Source organism: Ochlerotatus camptorhynchus, unplaced genomic scaffold, assembly GCF_037179485.1.
Source record: "Ochlerotatus camptorhynchus isolate MF236.1 unplaced genomic scaffold, CSIRO-AGI_Acam_v1.1 ptg000232l, whole genome shotgun sequence".
In the NCBI taxonomy this organism is placed as follows: Eukaryota; Metazoa; Arthropoda; class Insecta; order Diptera; family Culicidae; genus Ochlerotatus; species Ochlerotatus camptorhynchus.
Window position 1 is genome coordinate 2,159,108 of NW_027040722.1, and position 24,475 is coordinate 2,183,582.

Below are 24,475 nucleotides of genomic sequence, written 5' to 3' on the forward strand. Positions count from 1 at the left end.
AATTAAAGCTGTTGTAGTACGCGTCTCAATTTAGGATGAGAGCTTCATTTGCCCGGACCAGAGAGAACTTTTCATTTCATCGTGTGAGCGACAATTCGCTTCAGCTAATTTAATGCGATACAATACTAACCCCCGATTTCTCCTCTTAACTTTTTTTTTTCGTTTCAGGACAGAATTTGTTCGCTTCATTGGACGGATAAATTGGGGAGCAGAAAAAAAAAGTTTTCCATCCCATTAGTGTAAATTCTCAAATGAAGTTGACCCTCATCATCGGGGTATATACTCTCCTTTCTGGCGGTCGTCGGTCGGTTGGCGGAAGGAAGGGTGGGAGGTCAACCGGGCTGCGAATAGTTTTCCCATATAATTAAGTTGTCCAGCTCGATAAGAGTGCGTCTTCATTATCGGAAAGTTACCGAGTAGTAAATTAGCAATGATTCACCACCAGCCAGCGAAATACCACACGAATCCTTTGACACATTTTCTCAACTTACACAATTCGCATGCCACGGCGGCAGCAGCGGCCGCCGCTGCCGCAGCCGCAGCCGCCGCCTTGGACCAACATCACCAGCAGCAGTTGCACCAGCATCATCATCACCATCATCAAAAGCATAGCAACGAAGATTTGAATCTGCTCAATAATAACACCATAGGAGGCGATGACGATTGTGATAAGAATCCCGATCTAGTAGGCGGAAATAGTCTGGATATTGAGAATACCGATACCAACCAGAGCAGCGATGCGGAAAATAACAACATCGACATCATCGATGACGATGATGCCGACGATGGGTGCGATGAAGAGGCAATCGATACCGCCAGAAGCGACAATCACACCCCCAGTACGACTCCGCTCGATGCCGACGGGATTGGAAAATCCTTCACGATAGCAGCCATTTTAGGGCTTAAGAAGAAACAGGAAGCCGACGGCCATGGCTTCAGCGATGTTATGAACCTATCCTTGAACAATCACAGTGACACGGCGTCGGCCTTTCAGCTGCGAATTAGTAAAGATTCCGATTCCCTCACGGATGTCCCATCGAGTGTGGAAAACAGCCAAAACCATCTTACACATCACTTATCGCAATCTTCACCCAGCCTTGCGGCCCTCCAGACGCTGCACCACATCCACGGAAGTGCCGGCGGGTTTTCTCCTCATCAATTTCACCATCAGCATCACACAGCCGGCGGTGGAAGTGCAAGTTCCGGTAGCATCCCGAATAGTACCAACAGCGGACTGCAGCATCTTTCCGCGCATCACCAGCAACAACAACAACAACAGCAACATCCCGCCCATCAAGGTCTGCCATCGGGACATCATCTGGGGGGACAGCAGACGCCATCGCAACAGTCGCAGCAAACATCGCAACATTTGACCAATCACCACCACCCGCACCATCACCAACACCATCATCACCCGCATCACCATCACTCGCACCATCATCCGCATCATCTGGCGATGGCGGCGGCGGCGGCACACCATCACCACGCGCAGAATCATCATCGGGATAAATTTAAAGGTGAGACATTGTGGGATAGGTGCCTACTGGGTATTGATGCAAGAGCTGGAGTGTTGATGTGGGAAATAAGCCAGAATAGAGATTAAATTAAATGTTGAAATCAGTTTGGTTTATGTAGGTAGTATTAGAGAGGAGCGAACTGGCTGGTTTTGAGCCAAACGAACTGTCAAAGCCAGAGCCAATCGAGCAGCACCTATCTTGATTTCATTGGCAGTGTTGCTAGAATTCACCTAGGCATAGGTGGCATTTTTTTAATCCGCTCCTCTCTTATACTAGACTCTCTCTAGGTGTAGTATTAATAAAGCATGTCCGATGGTGTTGTCTGACGACATTTGATGGAGGCGCATGGCCTTTCAGTGGAAATAATCCTGCGCTACGAACATAATACGCGCTGTTTTATGGGGTGTTTACATCTGTGCGGATTTACTCGCACTAGTGTACTCGCCAACTAGCACGAATTTCAGTTGCTCCTGAAATTTCATGCTGGTAGACGCTGATGACCTGTTTACAGTGTGCTAGTGAGCTTTTTTGCTGGCAGCTAGTTCATTAGCGCTAGTGAAATAGCATAAGTGTAAACACCCCATTAGTAACGTTGATTTTTTGTAATATCGGGCAGGTTTGAACCGAAGGGTCTCAAAATTTTACGAAATTTTGCCCACAGGTAAAATGGTGAGAAAAAATACTCAACATTAAGTTTAAAAAAAAAACTCAACGTCGCGTCGGGTTCTATCATTTGCGGTCCACCGTTGAGTGAATCAGAAAAGCGGCGATGGTTCAAATTTACTCATCTATTGAGTAATAATAAATGAACTCAAATTTAAGTTAATTTTCTATTTATCATCGTTGAGCTGAAAACGTAATATTTGTCATTAATGATTGGATTAGTACTTTCCGCAGTTACATGTTTGTACATTGTATCACGTAAAGTAATTTCAAAGTAAAAAAGAACTCTCAGAAAGAAATTTTGATTACCTGTCAGCCCAATAGGCCTGGCTTCAATCCCAGTCAGCGCCGCCGGGATGTTCTGAGGCATAACATCTCTGATCACGCCGTCCTTCGGAAGGGAAGTAAAGCCGTTGGTCCCCGGTTCATAGGTCGATGGGTCGATGGGTAGGGTCCAGGTGTGGGAGCTGAGGCAGGCCCTGGCGTCGGTAGCATTGGTGCTAAGCACGGAAATCAAGATCGACGGAAAACAAACCAAAGGATAAAGAGAATGTCGATAATATAGGAATGTTCGAGGCTGATTGTCGAACTGTCACTTATGCGCTGTCCAGACTGATCAGTTATAAGCCTATCGGGATGACATTTTCCTTGTCGATAATTCTTATAAAATGTTATAACTCTTTAGTCTAAACCTGGATGATGCGAAAACGGAACCTAAAATCGAACCCTTGAGCTGTCAAATAGAACAAATTTTTCACTCTCCCGGTGTGACGAAACGAATATTGTAGTCCGATAATATTAAAAATGTTACAGCTTATCTCAAATCATTCTATTAATAGTGGGATGTAGTGATAATGTAAGTCACATTTTTTCAAAAATATCAAAAAAAGTTTTAAAATTTTATTGTGTGTGTGTGTCATCCTCTATCCCTCACCCAGCCGGGGCGTTGGACAAGTAGAACTGCGAATAATTTGATCAAATCTCATGCTCCGTAATGGTGCCCTTTATGTTGTGAAGACTAGTACTTCAAAAAAGGTAACTTTTGAGGCAAGACAGGGTGTCCTCAACAAGTTAAGGGAACAGGATGTACTAGATGTCCACAACAGGTACAGCAAAACATCACATAGACGCCCTTATTCACACTAACTACTCAGGGGATAGAAGGTCAAGAAGAGCCACCGCCGCCAACTAAAGCTTGAACCGGGTACCGGGACTCCCACGATATACCCGCGGCAATGGTCAGCAGACGATGCCCTGTGCGTATTTAGTATGTAATATGTTTTATTTGGATACACAAAATGTTTGAAGCCATGCGTCATCTAAACCATAATTTGCATCACCACAAATACACTTAACGGCGCCGTAAAGTAATTTCAAAGTAAAAAAGAACTCTCAGAAAGAAATTTTGATTACCTGTCAGCCCAATAGGCCTGGCTTCAATCCCAGTCAGCGCCGCCGGGATGTTCTGAGTCATAACATCTCTGATCACGCCTTCCTTCGGATGGGAAGTAAAGCCGTTGGTCCCCGGTTCATGAGTTGATGAGTCGATAGGTAGGGTCCAGGTGTGGGAGCTGCCTAATCTTTGAAATTTTATTAGTGAAGAGGCTGTGAGAATTTAAGGGAACTGCTTCAAACTTTGAGGATGTACTGAAGTTTTCTGAACTGCAAACTTCAGAGGCGTTCTGCGAAATTCAGGATATTTTTGTGAATTTCAAGAAAATTCAGCGAACTTGAGAGAACTTTTGCGAACACATGTAAGTTCAGAGAACTTCATGAAAAATCTATGAATTTCAATAAAGATCTCCGAAGTAAAGGGAAATTTTAAGAACTTCTGCGAACCACAGGAAACTCTTGATAATTCTAGAGATACAGAGATGATAAACATCCTTGATAAACGTTCATTGAACTTCATGGAAGTTTTAAAAACCTCTGGAAAATTCTGCAAAATTTCAAGATGCGCTTCGAACTTCACAGAAGTTCTTCAATGTTTAAGAAAAGTACTGCAAGTTTCAGATAAATAATGCCACCACCAGAAAACTTCTACGAGCTTTAGGACAACTCTACAAACTTCAAGAGAGTTCTGTGAACTCAATCATACCTATATGAACTTCAATGTTGCTCTAATTATAGGAAAGTTCTACAAAAATTAAAAAAAATCTTCAAACGTTATGACGATGGTCTCGCTAGGAAAATCTAAAAAAAATGCAAAACTCAGCGACGTTCAGCTTTTTTTTTTTTTGGTTTGTTTTTTCCGTCGATCTTGTTTTCCGTGCTGAGCACCAATGCTACCGACGTGCCAGGAAGGCAGCTCCCGCACCTGGACCCTACCTATCGACCCATCACATCAACTCATGAACCGGGGACCAACGGCTTTACTTCCCATCCGAAGGAAGGCGTGATCAGAGATGTTATGCCTCAGAACATCCCGGCGGCGCCGACTGGGATTGACCCAGGCCTGCTGGGGTGAGAGGTAATCACGCTTACCACTACACCACCGGCGCCGTTGACGTTCAGCTTGAAGTTCGTAGAAATTCTTAAAACAACAGGAAAATTTGAAGAACTTCATCGAAGTTCTACGAAATCCAGGAAAAATCTGTGAACAGGGATTTGAATTTGAATATCGCTTCTATGTGTTTTTTCCTTGATTTGTTTTCCGTCAATCTTGTTTTCCGTGCTGAGCACCAATGCTACACGGCGAATGAGAACGACCCAAATTTGAGTTTAGTTCACTCATAATCGCCAAAAGTGCAGGAACTCAGCGATAAGTAAATTTGCCTCATGTTTTTCCAGGATTTTGCAAGGAAAAATTCCTGAATTTGAGAAAAGTAAAGATTGGATTCACTCAGTCTATTGGTCCTACTCCGAGACTGAATAAAATTTTCGTCAATTTCCTCATTTTCCGGCAGATTTTTTAGGTTTTCCACAGGAAACCACGAGACAAATTTTACTCATCACTGAGTTCCTACACTTTTGGTGATTATGAGTGAACTAAACTCAAATTTGAGTCGTTCTCATTCACCGTGTACCAACGCCAGGGAGGCAGCTCCCACACCTGGACCCTACCCATCAACCCATCGACTCATGAACCGGGGACCAACGGCTTTACTTCCCGAAGGAAGGCGTGATCAGAGATGTTATGCCTCAGAACATCCCGGAGGCACCGACTGGGATTGAACCCAGGCCTGCTGGGATGAGAGGTAATCACGATTATCACTACACCACCAGTTCCGTTGCTTCTATGTGTTGTCAGATCGTCGGTGGAACAACTCCAACTTCATTTAAAAAAAATAAATATTAGAGTGAGAATGTATTGCGACATCTTTTTCTCTTTTACGCTACCCTTATGAATTTATATAAAAGAGCAAAGGGTGCGGGGTGCAAAAATGACAGTTCGATAATGAGCATGCATAAGAGCAACCGTACCAGTCGTTGCCATTTGCGGCACTATATTTACGCACAGCGTTTCCATTTTGGCTTAATCACTCCTCTCCACACCGGCCGTTGCTATCAGAGTCATAATTTAAGTTACCGTTTTCCACACCGGCAAAACAAACTTTTGGCGTTTATTCAAAATAGCAACCGTCTGATGCGTTGCTACCGGGTTGCTAAATTTATGAGCCCACTACTTCCCAAGGTGCGGATTGCTATTTCCCCAACCTGAATAGCAACACCCGGTACGCAAGTAGCGTTATGGTAGAGGTTGGTAAATGTGCCTTATTTACTCATTGGTACGGTTGCTCTAAGGGCGTAGAAGCGATGATCGATTCTCTTCATCGATTGTGTCTTTAAATTGCTACAGCTAAGGGAAGCAATTTTCTGACATTTTTCAATACAGTGCTGCAACAGGTGGTATTGGCTAGCAAAATCAATGACAAACGCACCGAGAATTGTTAATCCATGCGAGTTATTGACCGAAGAGAAAATCGACGAGAAGAATCGATTATCGCGATGGTTACGCCTTATGCATGCTCACTGTCGAGTTTTCCACCTAACAAAATATCCTGAGTACGGCTCTAGTTATGGCCAATCATTCACATTTGAGCTACAATTTAGCTATTTATAGGCTGTGTCCATTTGGAAAATTTTCACTTAATTGTGACACTTCGAAAATAAAATGAGGGAATTAGGGTTAAAAGAAAAGGGGTGTAAGTGACTTTGATCGATTCTCTTCTTCGACTTTCTCTTTCGTTAATAATTCAGCTGCAAGCACATTTTTTATACGTTTTTGAGGACTTCCCTTAGCTCAGCCGGTAAAGGGGTGGCTATAAAACAAGACCATGCGGGACGTGGCTGGATTCGATTCCGAGCCTTATCTAGGAATTTATCGGGTTGAAAAATTTCTCGACTTCTTTGGGCACATAGTATGATTGTACTTACCATACAATTATGGTAATGCAAATATTAAGCTATCAATTAACTACTGTGTAAATGCATCTAGAATATTAAGTAGAGGGCCGGCGTAAAGTCCCAGTAGGGAAGTAATAAAGCCAAAGAAGAACCCATATTTACTTGAAATTTTTAACCATGTATATTTATCCTGAAAAGGAATTACTTTTTCCTACGACTTTGTCTCAGACGCCATTTCGAATGGAAGTGACGTTTACGAGTCATGATTTGTTGAAAAATATCGAACCCGCCATTTTGGGATTTTTTTAGCCCATATTTTGCACCAATAGAAAGAATAAAAAGTAGGGTTACGGTATGTAATGTGGGTCTAGTCCTTTCATTCGGCCTATCACGCAAATAAATAATTAATTAAGGAATATTACACAAAAAATAAGGAAAATATTGATCACTGATGGTTGATAAATGTGTACCACACACAAATCAATTTATATCACAACATTTCAATACATTTTCAGCTCTCGTAAGTAATAAAACTGGTTGAGAATATCACAATGTTCGGAGTTTTTAGCCGCCATGACTTATAAGGTTAAGATGGGAAGGTTGACTGACGATCATCAAATGGCCTGATTATGGCATTTATTGATTGGAATTACCTGATAATACACACTAGACGTAAAACTTACAGTTGCTGTTTGAATATTTTATGTTTATTTTAATTGTTTAACAACGTTTTCACAAGTAAAACATGGACCCAACTTTAGGGACACATTTCTTTTCTATGTTCCTAACTATGGCCCATGAAATTCATTTGACAGCATATAGCAATAAGAGTAACGTCAACAATGTTGTTTTGCATTTGGATGATAAGGAACGAACAGGAAGGGAGATTTTTTCTGCCAAACCTGTATAATGAACATCACAATGTTCTGATTTAGATATTCTGCGGTCAAAAGACGATAAGCGAAATTTTTAATTTTTAATTTTTAAATTGAGTGATTTAATGTAGTTTTCGTAAAATTTTCTCTAAGAAATGTTTTGAGGAATGAAGAGCATTAAGTTAACAGTGATAGTGATAAAAAAAAATACATCAGAAAACGTTACCAAGAGCGTTTTTTTGAGGATCAAACAAGATAGGACGAAGTTGCATCCATAAATAGACCCAATTTGGGGACAATAGACCCATATTACATACATTTCCCTCGTGAGTTATTGTCTTAAAAAAAGTAAGTTTTTCAACTTTTCGTGGTTTCTGATAGCAAACGACATGATAAGCATATCTAAGCATACCATTTAGCAGTAGAATATCGTTTGCAGGTAAATTCATTGATGAGTTATGATTAAAAACGTAATCGATGGCTGCATATTAGACCGAGGTTAGGGACGTATACCCTACCATACAAATCAATACTTTACCCATAAAAACAGGCAGGTGTGCCAATATTTAAGTTGAAATGCTTAATAAAAGAGTATGTACCACGTCATTTTTTTTATACACTTCATCAACTCTAATGTATAATAATTTATACAGAGGAAAACAAAACGCAAGCACTGTAATGTAACAACATCAATGTTTATATCAATTGGAATCAAGCCTTTCATTTCGTTGTTTCAGATCTAGCCAAGAAATCCTCTCTATCAGCATCGGCGGCCCTGAAAAGCAAACGCGTCCGAACGATCTTCACTCCCGAACAGCTGGAACGTCTGGAGGCCGAATTCGAACGCCAACAGTACATGGTTGGTCCGGAGCGTCTCTATCTGGCTCATACCCTGCAACTCACCGAAGCACAGGTTAGTTTCCTCAAATACAACCAGAGGCTGTTCTCCAGAACTAATTGAAGCTTATTTGTTTACCCAGGTCAAAGTATGGTTCCAGAATCGAAGAATCAAATGGCGCAAACACCACTTGGAAATCACCCAACAGCGGTTGGCATTGATACGGCAACGGCAGATCTCCAGCGGCGTAGTGCCACCCCAAATGGGGCTTTCGAACGCAGGTGGCGGAGACCAAGCGTCTCCACCGCCGCCAAACAGCAACCACAATATTGGAGCTCAAGCGGCAATGAGCGGTGGACGCATGGTACTTGGTCCGGGCAACAGTGGTGCCGAATCACCGGAGTTGACCATTTGTACGGACTCGCTCGAGGCCAGGAGTGTCAGCGAAAGTGATGAGTAAATGAGGATACACAGCATTGTAATGTAATACAGGGACTCTCGAGAGGTTATAAGTTAGTGATTCGTTATAATTTCTCGTTTTCGGTAGAGATTTTCAATGATCGCAGTCACTTGTGTGATTATTTATGTAGGGTTATTTATTTTGCTATTTAAATAATAAGGTAGCATTCGAAGGAACTCGATTTGGTAGAATCAAAAGATAATCACCTGTATGTAAGTGGTAGAGAATATGTGTATAAAATGTTATATCTGATGATGGTGGCTTTTGTATGCGGAAAGAAATATCTCATACTTTACACTTAGGCAGGGAGAAAGGCATCATGGCAGCCATTTGTGGATTCTGCTCAGTATGTCCTTAACCCGACAATATACAGTTTTCCCCTTTTGGAAATGGCGGCTTGCATAGTTTCAAAATGGATCATTCACTGTAGTTTTCAACACTACTTAGACTGCAGATTAGAATTTTCACTTTTCACAGGAACATAGGCAAATTAAAAGACACCTGTACCTTCAGTTAATACACAGACAAATAGAAACAACACTAACTGCATGTTCGATGGACAAAATGCGGTCCATCGAATATGCAGTTATTGGTAAATTTAAATATTGCTTTCTTGGTAGTATCGCCTAAAGCACTCTAGTAAAAGTATGGACAATTGCTACTCACTCAGGGATGCTAGATTTGAAGACATGTCTTCGTTTTGAAGGCATTTGAAAATCTGTGAAGACTTTGTTCGCATGATAATATCCTGTAAAAAAAAAATCCAATAAAAATACAATGATTTTCATTGTTTTTGTAACCTTGATATTTACTGTCGAAACATTGGACATTTTTGTCCATTACCATAAAATCACAACGAAATTCATGGTTCACAACAATGAAAATCATGGTATTTGAGAAATTTACAGTAAAAAAGGAACAAGCATCTTAACAATATAAAAAAGTGATTTTTCTCGAACAAATTTGATCGCATCACACTAAAAATCTATTTTTTCTCCCGTACAATAATTTAACAATAAATTTTAATGTACTTAAAATTCAACAGTAAAAATCATTGTAATTTCGTTGTTTTATTATAATTAATTTTTTTTCGGGATATTATCATCCAGCAATCTTGAGAGACTAGCTGAGAATCGTCATTTACATTTTTTTAACAGTCTAAGATCTTCATAATAATACTTGATCAATCTGGAAAAAAAAATACTTAATGAAGACTTAACTGAAACTTTGATCTTCGATAACTTCGAGTTGGAGATCTTTTAAGTTATCCCTAATCAACCTACCGTTTTCACTGAATATCTGACAGATGACATTTAAATTTTTCAACAGTGAAAAATATCCAGAGGATTTTAGTGATTTCTTATATAGTTTATATCGACAAAGTTCTCGAAATTTCTACGAAATTTTGAACTTAAGCTGTGGAATCCTTCTTTCTGATTTATCTCATTAGCACCTCGATACTTCAAGAGTATAAATAACAGATCTCACAGAACAAACAACAATGAAACTGGACCTTCACTTTTGCTGTAGTGCAGCAAACAACGAGTGCCAATTCCATGAGCGATGTCACAACAGTGTCTGAGATTTGTGCCCTAGGAAAGTTTAAGTGATAGCTCGCGCATCACGAGAAAAGGGCCTATCATTGTTGATCGATTCTCTTCATCGATTTTCTATTTCGCGAATAATCCGACTGCAAATGAATTTCGCATTGAGTGCGTTGTTTTAGGCGCAAGCTAACATCATCTTCTGTCGAACTGTGCTGCGAGCTTAGCGAGAAATTCGTTTATGTTGCTGTGGTAAATCAAAGAGAAAGTCGATAAAGAGAATCGATCAACGAGGATAGGCCCTTTTACAAATGTTACGCGAGATAGGGCATATCAGCCGTCATTTGGGTTATTTTGGGGCTCTTCATGGAATCACCTTAAACTGAGTTTCGTGGACTCAAACAAAGCTCCCTGAAATTCTTATTCTTGAGCTTATCGGAAGTTCCGAAAACTTCTAGAACTTATGTCAACTTCTGCTCTCTGAATTACTACACACTTCGATTTTTTTTTTGCCGGGATGGGCACGGCATTTCATTTTGCTGTAACTCAGTGAAACACTTGCCAACATTCAGCTAACAAAGGGGAATTTTAAAAAGATCTCAGCTAACACACATAAATTTTGCTGAAGCTCGGCAAAAAAATCTAAGTGTGTACGATTAGCTAATACAAACATTCTAAAACTTCTACGAAAATCACTGAATTTCTAGCAAGTTTTGTGAAGTTTTCGAATCTTCTATAACTCATATAATGTTCGCTGAACATCTATAAAGTTCCCTTCTTCTATAAAATTGCCTCAATTTCTTTGATGTCCCTAGAAATTGTTCCAAGCTATTGGCGTTGACGTCGATTCTGTAGCTCTTTACTCCAACAGTAAAATCCATAAGCAAACGTCAGACTGTGCGTGAAACATGGCGGACTTCGTACTATCAACAATCAATACGAAGCTATCGATTTAAAATTGGCTCACTACTTGACTAGCCTATTGGTCCCAAGCAAATCGATTAACGTACCCCATTCCAGTCGAAATTCTAGTACTACACTATGTTAGTTTTGATTCGCTATGAAAGTTTGACAGACAAAATGAGGGGTTCGTTTATTTTCATATGTTTCAAGGGGTGCATCTATTAGCTTGGGACCGAAGATAGTAACAGAGCTGAGCCAAAAAGTTGAGCTCGTTTCTTCGGCACCTTCTGGTCTTAGAGTTACCTCTATGGTACTATCATAGAGGTAACTCTAAAGGCCCAAACGCAATGTGGACGGAAGCGGAACGGAAACGGAAAGTTTGACAGTTGTCACAAATGACATCAAGATGCCTAACCGAAGTCAATTTGGTTCCAACAAGTTCTCAATCCGAGAAGTTGGCTTACTCAGATCGGGCTTTTTCGCTGCCGTTGCCGTTCCGCTTCCGCTGTCATTGCGCTTGGGCCTTAAGACTAGAAGGTCCCGAAATAACGTGCTCAACTTTTTGGCTCAGCTCTGGTACTCTCTTCAGTCCCAAGCTTATCGATTCACCCCTCGAAACATAGGAAAAACGAATAACCCCTCATTTCACCTGTCAAACTAGAATTTCGGCTAGAATGGGATACGTTAATCGTTTGCTTGGGACCAATAGGCTAGTCAAGTAGTGAGCCAATTTAAAATCGTTAGTTTCGTATTGATTGTTGGTACTATCCTTTCACTCAACTGAAAATTCCCATAAGAAACTGTCAATCTTTGCTAGAAGAGACGGTTTTTTGGCGGTGCCGTCAACGCCAATTTTAAATTAGTGGGATTACATAAACAAAAATCAACATCTTAGCGCCCCTCGGTGGGGTGTCAAACAGTGACGGCAAACTAAACTGAAAAGGGCCCCCAAACAGCAAAACTGAAGTAAGGGGTCCGGAATCCCACTTAGGCAAGTGTTCCAAGCTCGACAAAACCGGCGGAACAGTATCAACGTCACTCCGTCGTTTCTGATGCTGATCCCCATATAATCCTTACCCCCATCAAATATCGAAAGAAAAACGAAAATCCGAAATGGATTCTGAATCCATTCCAGATCCTCCCCCAACACCAAACATAGAAAGAGGTCGGTATGAGGACCGGCGTCAGAAACACAAAACGAAGCTAAAGGGTGATACGGTCAAAATTTGGTCAAGGGAAAACGCGTGTAAATCGGTGAAATCGTTTATTTAAAAAATCAAATTAAATTTCTTTTTCAAGTTCAATTAGTATAAAATTCAGGAAAAATATTCAGTTAGGCTTCCGCTTTTCCAAATCCGAATTGCCGGGCCTTACGCTTGACCCCTGCCATCAGATTTTGTACAGCCACCTTGTCCACCTTCTTCGCCGCAGAAAGCCAGTTTGCCTTGAACTGCTGCTCGCCCTTAGCAGTTTTTTTGGTCTTCTTTAGGTTCCGCTTGACAATAGCCCAGTATTTCTCAATTGGGCGGAGCTCTGGCGTGTTGGGAGGGTTCTTGTCCTTGGGAACCACCTGCACGTTGTTGGCGGCGTACCACTCCATGGCCTTTTTACCGTAATGGCAAGATGCCAAATCCGGCCAAAACAGTACGGAACAACCGTGTTTCTTCAGGAAAGGCAGCAGACGTTTATTCAAACACTCTTTCACGTAAATTTCTTGGTTGACAGTCCCGGAAGCTATGAAAATGCTGCTTTTCAAGCCACAGGTACAGATGGCTTGCCAAACCAGATATTTCTTTGCGAACTTTGACAGTTTCATGTGCTTGAAAACATCTGCTACCTTTCCCCTTCCTTTTGCCGTATAAAACTCCTGTCCCGGAAGCTGCTTGTAGTCGGCTTTGACGTAGGTTTCGTCGTCCATTACCACGCAGTCAAACTTCGTCAGCATCGTCGTGTACAGCCTCCGGGATCGCGCTTTGGCCATCGTATTTTGTTTATCATCGCGATTTGGAGTCACTACCTTCTTGTAAGTCGATAGTCCGGCTCGTTTTTTGGCTCGATGCACGGTTGTAGACGATACACCCAGCTTATTTGCGGCATCTCGGAGAGAGAGGTTAGGGTTTCGCTTGAAACTACCGGCAACTCTCTTTGTCGTCTCAGCGGCTTCCGGTTTTCGATTTCCCCCCGATCCAGACTTCCTGGCTGTCGACAAACGTTCCCCAAACACTTTAATTACATTTGTAACGGTTGATTTGGCAACTTTTAGCGATTTTGCCAACTTTGCGTGCGAGTAGCTCGGATTTTCGCGATGCGCGAGCAAAATTTTGATACGCTGCTCTTCTTGCTTGGACGGCATTTTGACAACTGAAGAGTGAATTCCAAAATCAAAATAGGAGCAACATTCTACACACACACACCTTCAAAATGAGGGGTGTTCAGGTTTTTTAAATGCAAAATTGAAAGAAATACGTCAAGTTGATATTGACCAAATTTTGACCGTATCACCCTTTAATATCACAAAGTGTCAACGACTCTACTGAACTGGAACCACCGGACACCCACCCCGACGGGCCACCGGATCTCGGACCACCCACATACCACTCTTAATCGCACCAAAAAATAGCAGGGATTTTGGTGCCGTGTCTATAGATTTCCATTTATTGCTATCCATTTTATGTTGTTGTGGGATAACCGCATTCAAATGCTAAAATAATTTTAAAATATGTTTGTTTATTTTAAACATGAAAAGCATGTTTAAAACAAACATATTTATTTTTGTTCACATATAGTTGCCAAATCAAACAAAAATATTCAAATTTATTTTCAACACGACTGTTGTGGTTAATGCAGTCACCGGGCGGTCCCTTGTTTCAGCGTGAGAGTATTCGTGAACGAGAAGAATATATAGGATAAATGTCAGTCGAATTGTCAGACGATACAAATGTCAAATGTAGAATTGCTTTGTCATTATCTGGTGAATCGAGTGCAACATTATATATTATTACGTAAATATTATACTACAGTAAATTAGTACCTTTTATTTGATTTATATTCTTGTTTCTAGACTGGATAAGAGAAAATTGAATTCTTTATTTGTTACATTCATTGGTACATTGTGTAAGGAGACTAAATGTAAGAAAACATGAATTTATATTGTTGCTATCCTAACCTTAAATAAATTTACAGCTTTGAGCTATCTTGATCGGGAACACAGACGAGTTGCTTTGAAGACCTCCGAAATAATTTCAACATAATCTCAAAGATTTATAGAGTACCGAGAATGGAGAAATCGTTTGTTCGTCAGACTCGTTCCAAGACCAAGGCTGCCAAACAGTCTAATCTCTTCGGTGAAGAACATCTTAGTACTTCTGAACACGATCTGGACCTGACAGAGGATGGATTTATGCCTTCGATGATCGATTTTGAGCACGGACAGGATCTCGATTGTGCTGTATGTGATCAACCCAACAATGCAGAATTGTATATGGTCCAATGCGGAGGATGCAAGCGTTGGAACCATTTTTCGTGCGCGAGGGTGGATACGAATACTGTCTATTCGAAGGAGTTTTGCTGTGCGGAGTGTTCGTCGAAGAGAGTACCAGAGCGATCAGCTAGGTCGGGATCTGGTCGATCGAGTGCTACAAGCGGTCGTAGGTCCCACATTGACCGTGAAATCCAACGTCTGGAGGACGAGAGGCGAGCTGAAGAGCAGGTAGAACAGGAGCGGATACAGCAGGAGAAGTTGCTGATTGAGAAAGCCGCTAAGGAGAAACTCGAGCGGGAAAAGCAGTTCATAGCTAGAAAGCACGAGTTGCTCCGCCAGCAGGACGATGACATTGAGAGCTTTGTGAGTCGTCGTAGTAGCAGTAGTAGTATACTAAAGGTGGAGAAATGGGTTGAGCAGCATATTTCCCGCACCGGCGCCGTCGGTGGTAGTGAGAAAGAAAACATTCCAGAGTCGGTCGAACCACAAGAGTCTATCCCTGTTGGTTCGTCTACTCCGTTGGGTGGTAGCGCAATCACTGCTGGAAATCAGCAACCAGCTGCTGACGAGCAACGGGCATCTGTACCCCGTACGATCGAGAGCATCACTATTGGTGACAGTCCGGAAGAAGATCTCCCCAAGTTGCATTTGGTAAACATTCAACCATACACGCGGCTTTTGGAGGAGTCAGGACCAAACTTTCCAAGTATTGAACTGACCTTGAAGCGACCGAATACCGGTGCGAACCCGAAGATCATCGGAAAGTTAACGAACCCTATCTCTCGCCCTACCCCCTTTGAAAAATGGACGCGTGAGACAAATGAACTTCAAAAGCATGGCAAAGCGGAACTGCAGCAAGCATACGACGAGAAGAAGGAATTAGAGAATCGATTACACGAAATTGAATCGAACTTGAAACGGCAACGTCACATGGAACTAGAACACCAGCAGGAGAACGAATTGAGGCGAAGGCGAGAAATAGAACTTGTAAACCGACTGAATCGACTGGAGGAGCAGCGTGCAGGAGAGCGGCAACAGCTACAGGAAGTGGAAAACGCATTGAAAAGACAACTAGAGGATAGTCAGCAACGATATCAGGCACTGGAAACCAAACGGCGGCAAGAACATGCTGCGCGAGAAGAAGAGCTACGGCGACTTAAAGAACGAGAGCAGCAGCTTGCTCAGCAACTGGAATCGGTTCTTCTACGAGAGAAAATCGGACATCCATCACATGCAGCATTACCGGAGTCCACGGGAAGTGGTACATCTCTGGCGTCCATGGTGAGTGATTCTCGATTTCATAGTTTCGAAGCAGATTCTGTAGCGTATGCGGATAGAAAGACACCTTGTCCTAGTGTCATTAGTACGGTGGGTAGAGCAGGAACACCTTGCACTTTTACCATAAATCGAGAGATAGGGCCGACAAATGTAACGCAGTTTAATCAATACCACCCTCCAGGGTTAGACAATTTCGGTAGGACTAATTTCTTGAATGCCCAATACGGACCTACGCGTCAACAGCTAGCAGCTAGACAGGTGATCCCAAAGGAACTCCCCACGTTTTCTGGGGATCCTACTGAATGGCCTCTCTTTGTAAGTAGTTACCAGCATTCAACAGATGCATGTGGCTATTCAGACTCGGAAAATTTGCTGCGTCTACAACGTTCGTTGAAAGGAATCGCAAAGGAGTCGGTGAGCAGCTTTCTGCTACACCCATCGACAGTACCTCAAATTATGTCAACTCTACAGACCTTGTATGGGAGGCCCGAGCAAATCGTGCATCACATGGTGACCAAAGTTCGTGCCACTCCCGCACCAAGAGCGGACAAGCTGGAAACTCTAATCCAGTTTGGTCTAGTTGTCCAAAATCTGTGTGGACATCTACAAGCGATTGGAATGGAAAATCACCTTTCCAACCCCATTCTACTACAAGAGCTCGTCGATAAACTTCCAGCCAACATCAAATTCAGCTGGGCACTGTACCAGGAGCAACAGCCGATTGTCAACTTGAGGACGTTTGGCGAATATATGGGAAGAGTCACGACCGCTACTAGTGGAATAACTAATGTTTGTCCGATTTCAAAGCATCAGAAAGATGAAAAACCTAAGGCGAAGGAAAAAGCATATGTGAACACATATACTACGTACGAAAAGAAGAAGCAAGGATCATCTGCCAGTCTTCCTAAAGGTGATCAACGGGTAGAGTCATCGAACATAAAGCGCAACGAAAGCGATACAAAAAAGGAATGTCCGTTGTGCAAATCGCATGACCACATCGCAGAGAAGTGCGTCGAGTTCAAGAAGCTCTCAGTGAACGAACGCTGGAAAGTGGTGAAGGAAAAGAAACTCTGTCGGAGATGTCTGATCGCACACACTCGCTGGCCATGTGAAGGCGAAGTTTGTGGAGTAAACGAATGTCAAAAACGTCACCATCGGCTACTTCATTACGACCCTAAACCGGAACAGCCTTTGACTACTACGAATGCCACTGTCACTGTCCACCGACAACCAGTTACGTCGACCTTATTCAAAATACTACCGGTCACGTTGTACGGCAAGACAGGCACTATCGACACTTACGCATTTCTTGACGATGGATCATCTACAACTCTCCTAGAGCAATCAATAGCTGACGAACTTGGGGTCGATGGCAAGGTGCAATCCTTGTGCATGCAGTGGACCAGCGGAATCAACAAGAAAGTGGCTACAACTCAAATCGTTAAGCTAGGTATTTCGGAACCTGGGAGTAGAAAGGTGTATCAGTTATCAGAAGTCTACACAGTTGAGAACTTGGGGCTTCCGGAACAATCGATTGATGTAGATGAGTTAGCTAAACAGTACAAGCACCTACAACGTTTACCGGTGAAGAGTTTCCAGAGGGCTACGCCAGGACTGCTGATTGGAGTAAATAATATTCATCTACTAAATACTGCCAAAATACGTGAAGGGAAGGAGCAAGAGCCTATTGCTGCAAAAACTCGCATCGGATGGGTTGTTTGCGGTTGTCTGCGTGGTGAAGAGAATCAGTTTCTACATCGTCAGATGCACATTTGTGCGGAATTAACCGAGCTCGATCTACATAATTACGTTCGAGAATTCTTCTCGGTGGAAAGCATAGGTGTCGCCGTTGCACCGAATTTGGAAGGCAAGGATGATCAACGGGCGCGCTTGATCCTTGAAGGAACGACGATACGGAAGACGGACGGAAAATTCGAGACAGGGCTGCTGTGGAAACAAGACGATTTCGAGTTCCCTGACAGCCGACCGATGGCCGAGCGACGACTGAAATGTCTCGAGCGGCGCCTAGAGAGGGATCCGAAGCTGTATGACAGCGTGCGTCAACAGATAGCAGATTACGAGTTTAAAGGGTACATCCACGTAGTGACCGATGAAGAAAGGGCTAAGTTTGATCCACGCCGTACTTGGTACTTGCCGCTTGGGGTAGTCTTAAATCCCAATAAACCTGGCAAAGTGCGCGTGATATGGGACGCGGCCGCCAAAGTAAATGGTGTGTCGTTGAACACGATGTTACTAAAGGGACCGGATCTGCTGACCCCGCAAATGAGCGTAACGTTCAAATTCCGTGAACGAGAAGTGGCGATGTCTGGGGATATTCAGGAAATGTTTTTGCAAGTCGGGATCAGAGAAGAAGATCGAAGTGCACTTTTATTCGTTTTCCGTAACTCCCCATCTCAGCCCATGGTCACTATGGCGTCTGACGTTGCTATATTCGGGGCAACCTGTTCGCCAGCACAGTCTCAATATGTAAAGAATCTGAATGCGGCGGAGCACGAGCAAGAATATCCACAGGCGGCTGCGGCAATTAAGAATAAGCATTACGTCGACGACTATCTCGACAGTGTCGACACAGAAGAAGAGGCGGTTGAGTTGGCATTGGCAGTAGCGGAAGTGCATCAAAAAGCAGGCTTTCATATTCGGAATTGGGTGTCAAACAGGTGCAAGGTTCTGGAAGCTATTGGAGAGATCAATCCAGCAACAGTGAAGAACCTAACGATGAACAGTCAGAGTGGTTTTGAGCGATTGCTGGGGATATCGTGGTTGCCCGGTGAAGACGTCTTCTGCTTTAAACTTGGCGTACAAGGAGAGCTTCAAGAACTAGCAAAAGGTGATAGAGTGCCCACCAAACGGATGATGCTCAGTTTCTTAATGAGAATTTACGATCCATTAGGGTTGGTGGGTTCGCTGGTGATCCAGGGAAAAATATTAATACAGGACGTGTGGAAAACAAACGTGGAATGGGATCAACAGATCCCTGAAGAACTTGTTGGGCGTTGGAAGGCGTGGCTGCAAGTGCTGAAGGAGTTGGAAAACGTGAAAATCCAGCGATGTTACTTTCCTAGGTACGATCCTAACTGCTACGATTCATTGGAGCTTCATATCTTTGTGGATGGTAGCGCACAAGCATATTCTGCAGTCGCTTACTTTCGCGTACGTGACCGAGGGCAGATACGATGCTCTCTGGTTGCGTCCAAAACAAAGGTTGCCCCACTGCAGCTTTTGTCGACCCCCCGTATTGAGCTGCAGGCGGCGGTAATTGGCACACGGTTGCGTAAAACAATAGAAGAAGGTCATTCCGTCAAAATCAAGCGAACGTATTTCTGGAGCGATTCAAGTACAGTTGTCTCTTGGATTAGATCGGACACCCGACGTTACCGACAATATGTAGCTTTTCGCGTCAATGAGATCCTGAGTTTGTCGAAAGTTGACGAGTGGCAATGGTTAGGAACGAAGATTAACGTAGCAGACGAGGCAACAAAATGGGGGAAAGGCCCGAACTGCAAACCAGATAGCAGGTGGATGCGTGGACCAGCGTTCTTGTATGAAGAGAAGGATGACTGGCCGAGAGATAGGTTGGAGTTACTGGATGAAACTGTGGAAGAACTACGTCCAGCATACGTGTGCAGCCATATGTTGATAGTTCCAGTGGTTGATGTAGATCGTTTCTCGAAGTACGAGCGACTACTACGTAGTGTCGCGTACGTACATCATTTTTACGACGTCATGCTGCAACGGGCAAGAAATGGACTTCGTGATCACTCAGGAGTATTGACATGTGATGATTTGCAGAAAGCTGAACGAATTTTGTGGCGTATTGCGCAATCGGAACATTATCCAGATGAGGTGGCGACATTGAAACGTAACATGGATGCGGGGCCAGAACAGCGGAAACCGTTGGACAAAAATAGTCCGATTACGAAACTGACTCCACAGCTCGATGAACATGGAGTTCTACGATTCAGTAGCCGACTCGCAGCAGCTGAATACGTCAGCTATGATACCAGATATCCTATTATCCTACCAAGACAACATCAGATCACTAAATTGCTTTTGGATTGGTACCATCGTAAATTCCGACACGCGAACAACGAAACTATCGTTAATGAAGTCAGGCAGAAATTCTATATCCCGAAGTTACGAATTGAAGTACGTTCTGCAGCTCGTCGCTGCCAATGGTGTCGTGTCTATAAAGTTAGACCTGTACCTCCAAAAATGGGACAACTTCCAAGGGTTCGAGTCACGCCATTCTTACGACCATTTACATTTGTAGGGATCGATTACTTTGGGCCCTACTACGTAAAGGTAGGACGCAACTCGGTCAAACGCTGGGTTGTTTTGTTTACGTGTCTCACTATCCGCGCAATACATATGGAGGTAGCCCACGGTTTAACAACTGATTCGTGTAAGAAGGCCATTCGGCGATTTGTCGCCCGAAGAGGAGCTCCGCAAGAAATATATACTGATAATGGCACGAATTTTGTAGGTGCTAGCAGGGAGCTTCAAAACGAGTTGCGATCGATTAATACTACGATGAGCAGTACGTTTACGGACGCGAATACCAAGTGGAGGTTCAACCCCCCAGCAGCACCTCATATGGGTGGCTGTTGGGAGCGAATGGTTCGATCCGTGAAAACTGCATTAGGATCGTTACCAACAGCGCGAAAGCTGGATGACGAGGGGTTCGTGACGCTGCTGGCTGAAGCAGAACACATGGTCAACTCGCGACCGCTAACGTTTGTACCACTGGAACATGAGCAACAGGAGTCTTTAACCCCGAATCATTTTTTGATGCTGAGTTCTAGTGGAGTGCGTCAAGCGGTCAAAACCCCCGTGAACACAAAGAAGGCTTTGGCAGAGGGATGGACTTTAATCCAACATATGATGGACATATTTTGGCAGCGATGGATTGTCGAGTACCTACCGGTTATTTCCCGACGCAGCAAATGGTTCCAAGATGTAGCACCGGTAAAGGAAGGAATGTTAGTGGTGATAGCTGGTGAAGGGAACCGTAATGGTTGGGTACGAGGTCGAGTGATCCGAACTTATCTAGGTAAGGATGGAATAGCACGTAAAGCGGACGTAGAGACATCTAGCGGTGTGTTAAATAGACCTGTGAACAAACTAGCGGTACTTGATGTAGTTCCAGTTGGTGACGCCGAAAAGGATCTTGTGCGTCACGGTGGGGAGGATGTTGTGGTTAATGCAGTCACCGGGCGGTCCCTTGTTTCAGCGTGAGAGTATTCGTGAACGAGAAGAATATATAGGATAAATGTCAGTCGAATTGTCAGACGATACAAATGTCAAATGTAGAATTGCTTTGTCATTATCTGGTGAATCGAGTGCAACATTATATATTATTACGTAAATATTATACTACAGTAAATTAGTACCTTTTATTTGATTTATATTCTTGTTTCTAGACTGGATAAGAGAAAATTGAATTCTTTATTTGTTACATTCATTGGTACATTGTGTAAGGAGACTAAATGTAAGAAAACATGAATTTATATTGTTGCTATCCTAACCTTAAATAAATTTACAGCTTTGAGCTATCTTGATCGGGAACACAGACGAGTTGCTTTGAAGACCTCCGAAATAATTTCAACAACGACTATTATTAAAATAAACGTAAAATTATTTTTGTTTTAAACATTGATATCAATGACTTCCAACATGGAATATGTTTGAAATCAACCTAGTTTATGTTTGTGGCCAGAACAAACTGAGTTTACGTTTAAACTAATCTCAAATACTTTTGATTCGACGATAAATTTTTCTGCGTGATCAAAACAAAGCTCAATGTTACATACGACACCTAACTTCTATGACCCGAATAGAAATTGTAATGTAGGAAACATCAGCAGACATCTTCAATACATTAAATTTTAACGTGTATTGCTGTACCCTTAATGTATTAAGACTTCAGTGTGACGTCCAAGTACATAAAAATACATTAGCCTCAAACGTTACATCAGAATCAAACGTCTTGTCGATGTAAAATTTGACATCAAAATACATCCAATGACAACAGTACCAAACGTTACATTAGAATCAAACTTCATCGCGATGTAATTTGTTGCACGCATAAAACATCAGAATACATCCAATGACAACAGAACCTAACGTTACATTAGAATCAACGATGTGTCAACCGTCGTATGTAACAAAAAATTTAACAGAAGCATAAAAACTATATATGCGTCCTCTTGTTTTTCTTTTTAATAAAAGTGCAAATTCTGGAGTCCTTTTTGATTGGGTCGTATTTAACAAACGTACACATATTTACATTTTAATGCTACCCGACACTACTCTGCTTATATACTCTCAAGATCAATGTTACATACGTCATCTAATTTCTATGAAGGTGTCAATCGTCGTATGTAAGAAATCAAATTTTGCAAATCTTCAATGTAAAACGGTTGTGGGTGGTCCATCACATGATAAATACACTTTCCGCGAGATATTACAAATTGTAATACTTTTTTAAACCGCTAAAATGCGCACGGTCGAATGTAACACCACGGCATGCAAACGGTCGTATAATATCGATTGGCGGAATTCAGTTTATGACAAAAGTTAGATGCAAATGAATATAAATGAATGCACGAAATTAATGTAAATGATTTTCCATCCCTGCTCATAACGTTCGTATGAGAAAATGGACGAGTTTCCGGTCTTCTTGATTTGTTGTCTTCGATACGACCCAATCAAAAAGGACCAGGCAATGGACTCCAGAATTGGGTTCTTTAATTTTGAAAAAATATATCGGTTTTTATATATCTTCTGAAAGAGCTTCGCTTTCTGAGCACAGCGATATTTTTTTCGAATCCACACACTTTCATCTAGATTTTTAAATCAAGAATGAAAGCAAAATAATAACTTCACTGTTTGACCCTAAACTGACAAACTGACAGATCGCTCCCATACAAAGTGACACCGAGGGACGCTAATAAGGTGATTTTTGCAAATTTAATCGTACTTATTTAAAATAGTTCCAGTGTACCAAAATTTATGAAATTTTGGGTTTGGGTTCCATTTTGAATGCAGATTACAAATATGCATTCACCTCAATACCACTAAAGAACCCAATTGGATGAACAAGACGTTAAGTAAATAACCATACAAATTTGATAAGGGTGGCCAAGAGGGTGACCCATCTAAAAAGCAGCCAAAAAAAAAAAAAAAAAAGGGAGTTCAACGTGAAAAGTGTTTGCTCCGCAATGAGCGCATGAAAATCGGGAAAAATCGAGTGATTCCGTTCAAAACCAGTGACATTCGGTTCCCCGCACTGCCGGGCGCTGTATAGAAAATGCTATTTTCAGGGGAAAAGTAAAATTCGTCAGGAAATCTACGATTCTCTCAAACCTTTGGCGAGTCTAACCTCGATTCGTCGGCGAAAAGTAGGAAAAACGGTCGACGTGTTGCTGATCAACAAGCCTGAGCAGACGCCTTTGTACTTTGTCGTGGAAAAAGAAAGAATAAATCTGGGAATAAAACGGATCCAAGGGACACTTCGTGGTGCTGGCAGGGGTTCTGCCATTCGGTGGCATTCCACACGGCCTTCGTAGAAGCAGTGATAGTAGGAGTGTAATCATTCGATAACGATTCGGTAACAGGTAGGACGATCAGGAGAATAGCAAGAACAAACAGGGGAAGGTTCATAGTGTAGGGTGACCAGAGTAAGCAAGTGACAAATCAGTCGTCGGCAAAATGCCTTCCGGTAGCTCTAGGAGAACAGAAGAGGACACTAGAATTAAAAGAATCGTGGAGAGCAGAAAAACGGCACATGGGAGGATAACCAGGCAATCTCAAAAGATGAAGGAAGACAGCACTGGAGCTATGGACAGCCAAAACCAACCGCCGGACGATCCAACCACGGGCGGCGACCCGGTACCTGATCCCCCCAACTCGGTCATACTCGAGCTTGTCGACACAGAGAAGGACTTCCCAAAACATCCAGCACATCTCGGGAAGATCCTCATGGAGAAGGGGTTCACCAGATTCAGCAAAATCAACAAGCTAGGTAAATTCAGATTCAAAATTGATACCCTAGCAAAATTGATACTCTACCATCGTATTCATCCGAGGAGTACCTCCGACATTCGAGGAAGAAGAAATGGCGGAGCACGTTGAAGCGGACTACCCGATCACCAAGATAGAGAGGATAAAAAGAAGAGGCGCAAACGGGGAACTACAGGTAACATACAACATCAAAGTTACAGTGGAAGGAGGGCAAGTGCCAAAGAGCGTCAAAATCTTCGGATGCAGTTTCAGAGCAGAGCTGTACATCTTCCCGGTTCGACAGTGCAAGAATTGCTGGAGATTTGGTCATGGGGCCAAATATTGTACGTCTCGCACACGCTGCGGGTCCTGCGGGGAGAGCCACGCAACAACGGACTGCAATAGGGCGGCAAAATGCCCGAACTGCAAACGAAACCACAAAGCAGAAGACCCACAATGCCCAGAAAAACAGCGGCGCCACAACATTCACCAGGCGATGAAAGAGAAACAGATATCTTTCAAACAAGCAGAATCCCATTTTCCATGG

At 42.6% G+C, this 24,475-nt stretch overlaps 3 protein-coding genes across 3 annotated transcripts in view; 2 read left to right on the plus strand and 1 right to left on the minus strand.

The window, feature by feature from the left end:
* Window positions 1-24,475, plus strand: part of LOC135704222 (cytoplasmic 60S subunit biogenesis factor ZNF622) — a 530,133-nt gene that overhangs the window by 403,019 nt on the left and 102,639 nt on the right. The window lies entirely within an intron of this gene.
* The window catches only part of slmb (beta-transducin repeat containing E3 ubiquitin protein ligase slmb), a 376,498-nt gene that overhangs the window by 95,007 nt on the left and 257,016 nt on the right, over window positions 1-24,475 (minus strand). The window lies entirely within an intron of this gene.
* LOC135704214 (homeobox protein goosecoid-like) lies at window positions 172-8,916 on the plus strand. The gene is made up of 3 exons (XM_065225687.1): window positions 172-1,517; window positions 8,140-8,315; window positions 8,383-8,916. Exons 1-3 carry the CDS (start codon window positions 431-433, stop codon window positions 8,698-8,700), a joined length of 1,581 nt encoding a protein of 526 aa, XP_065081759.1. The 5' UTR covers window positions 172-430; the 3' UTR covers window positions 8,701-8,916.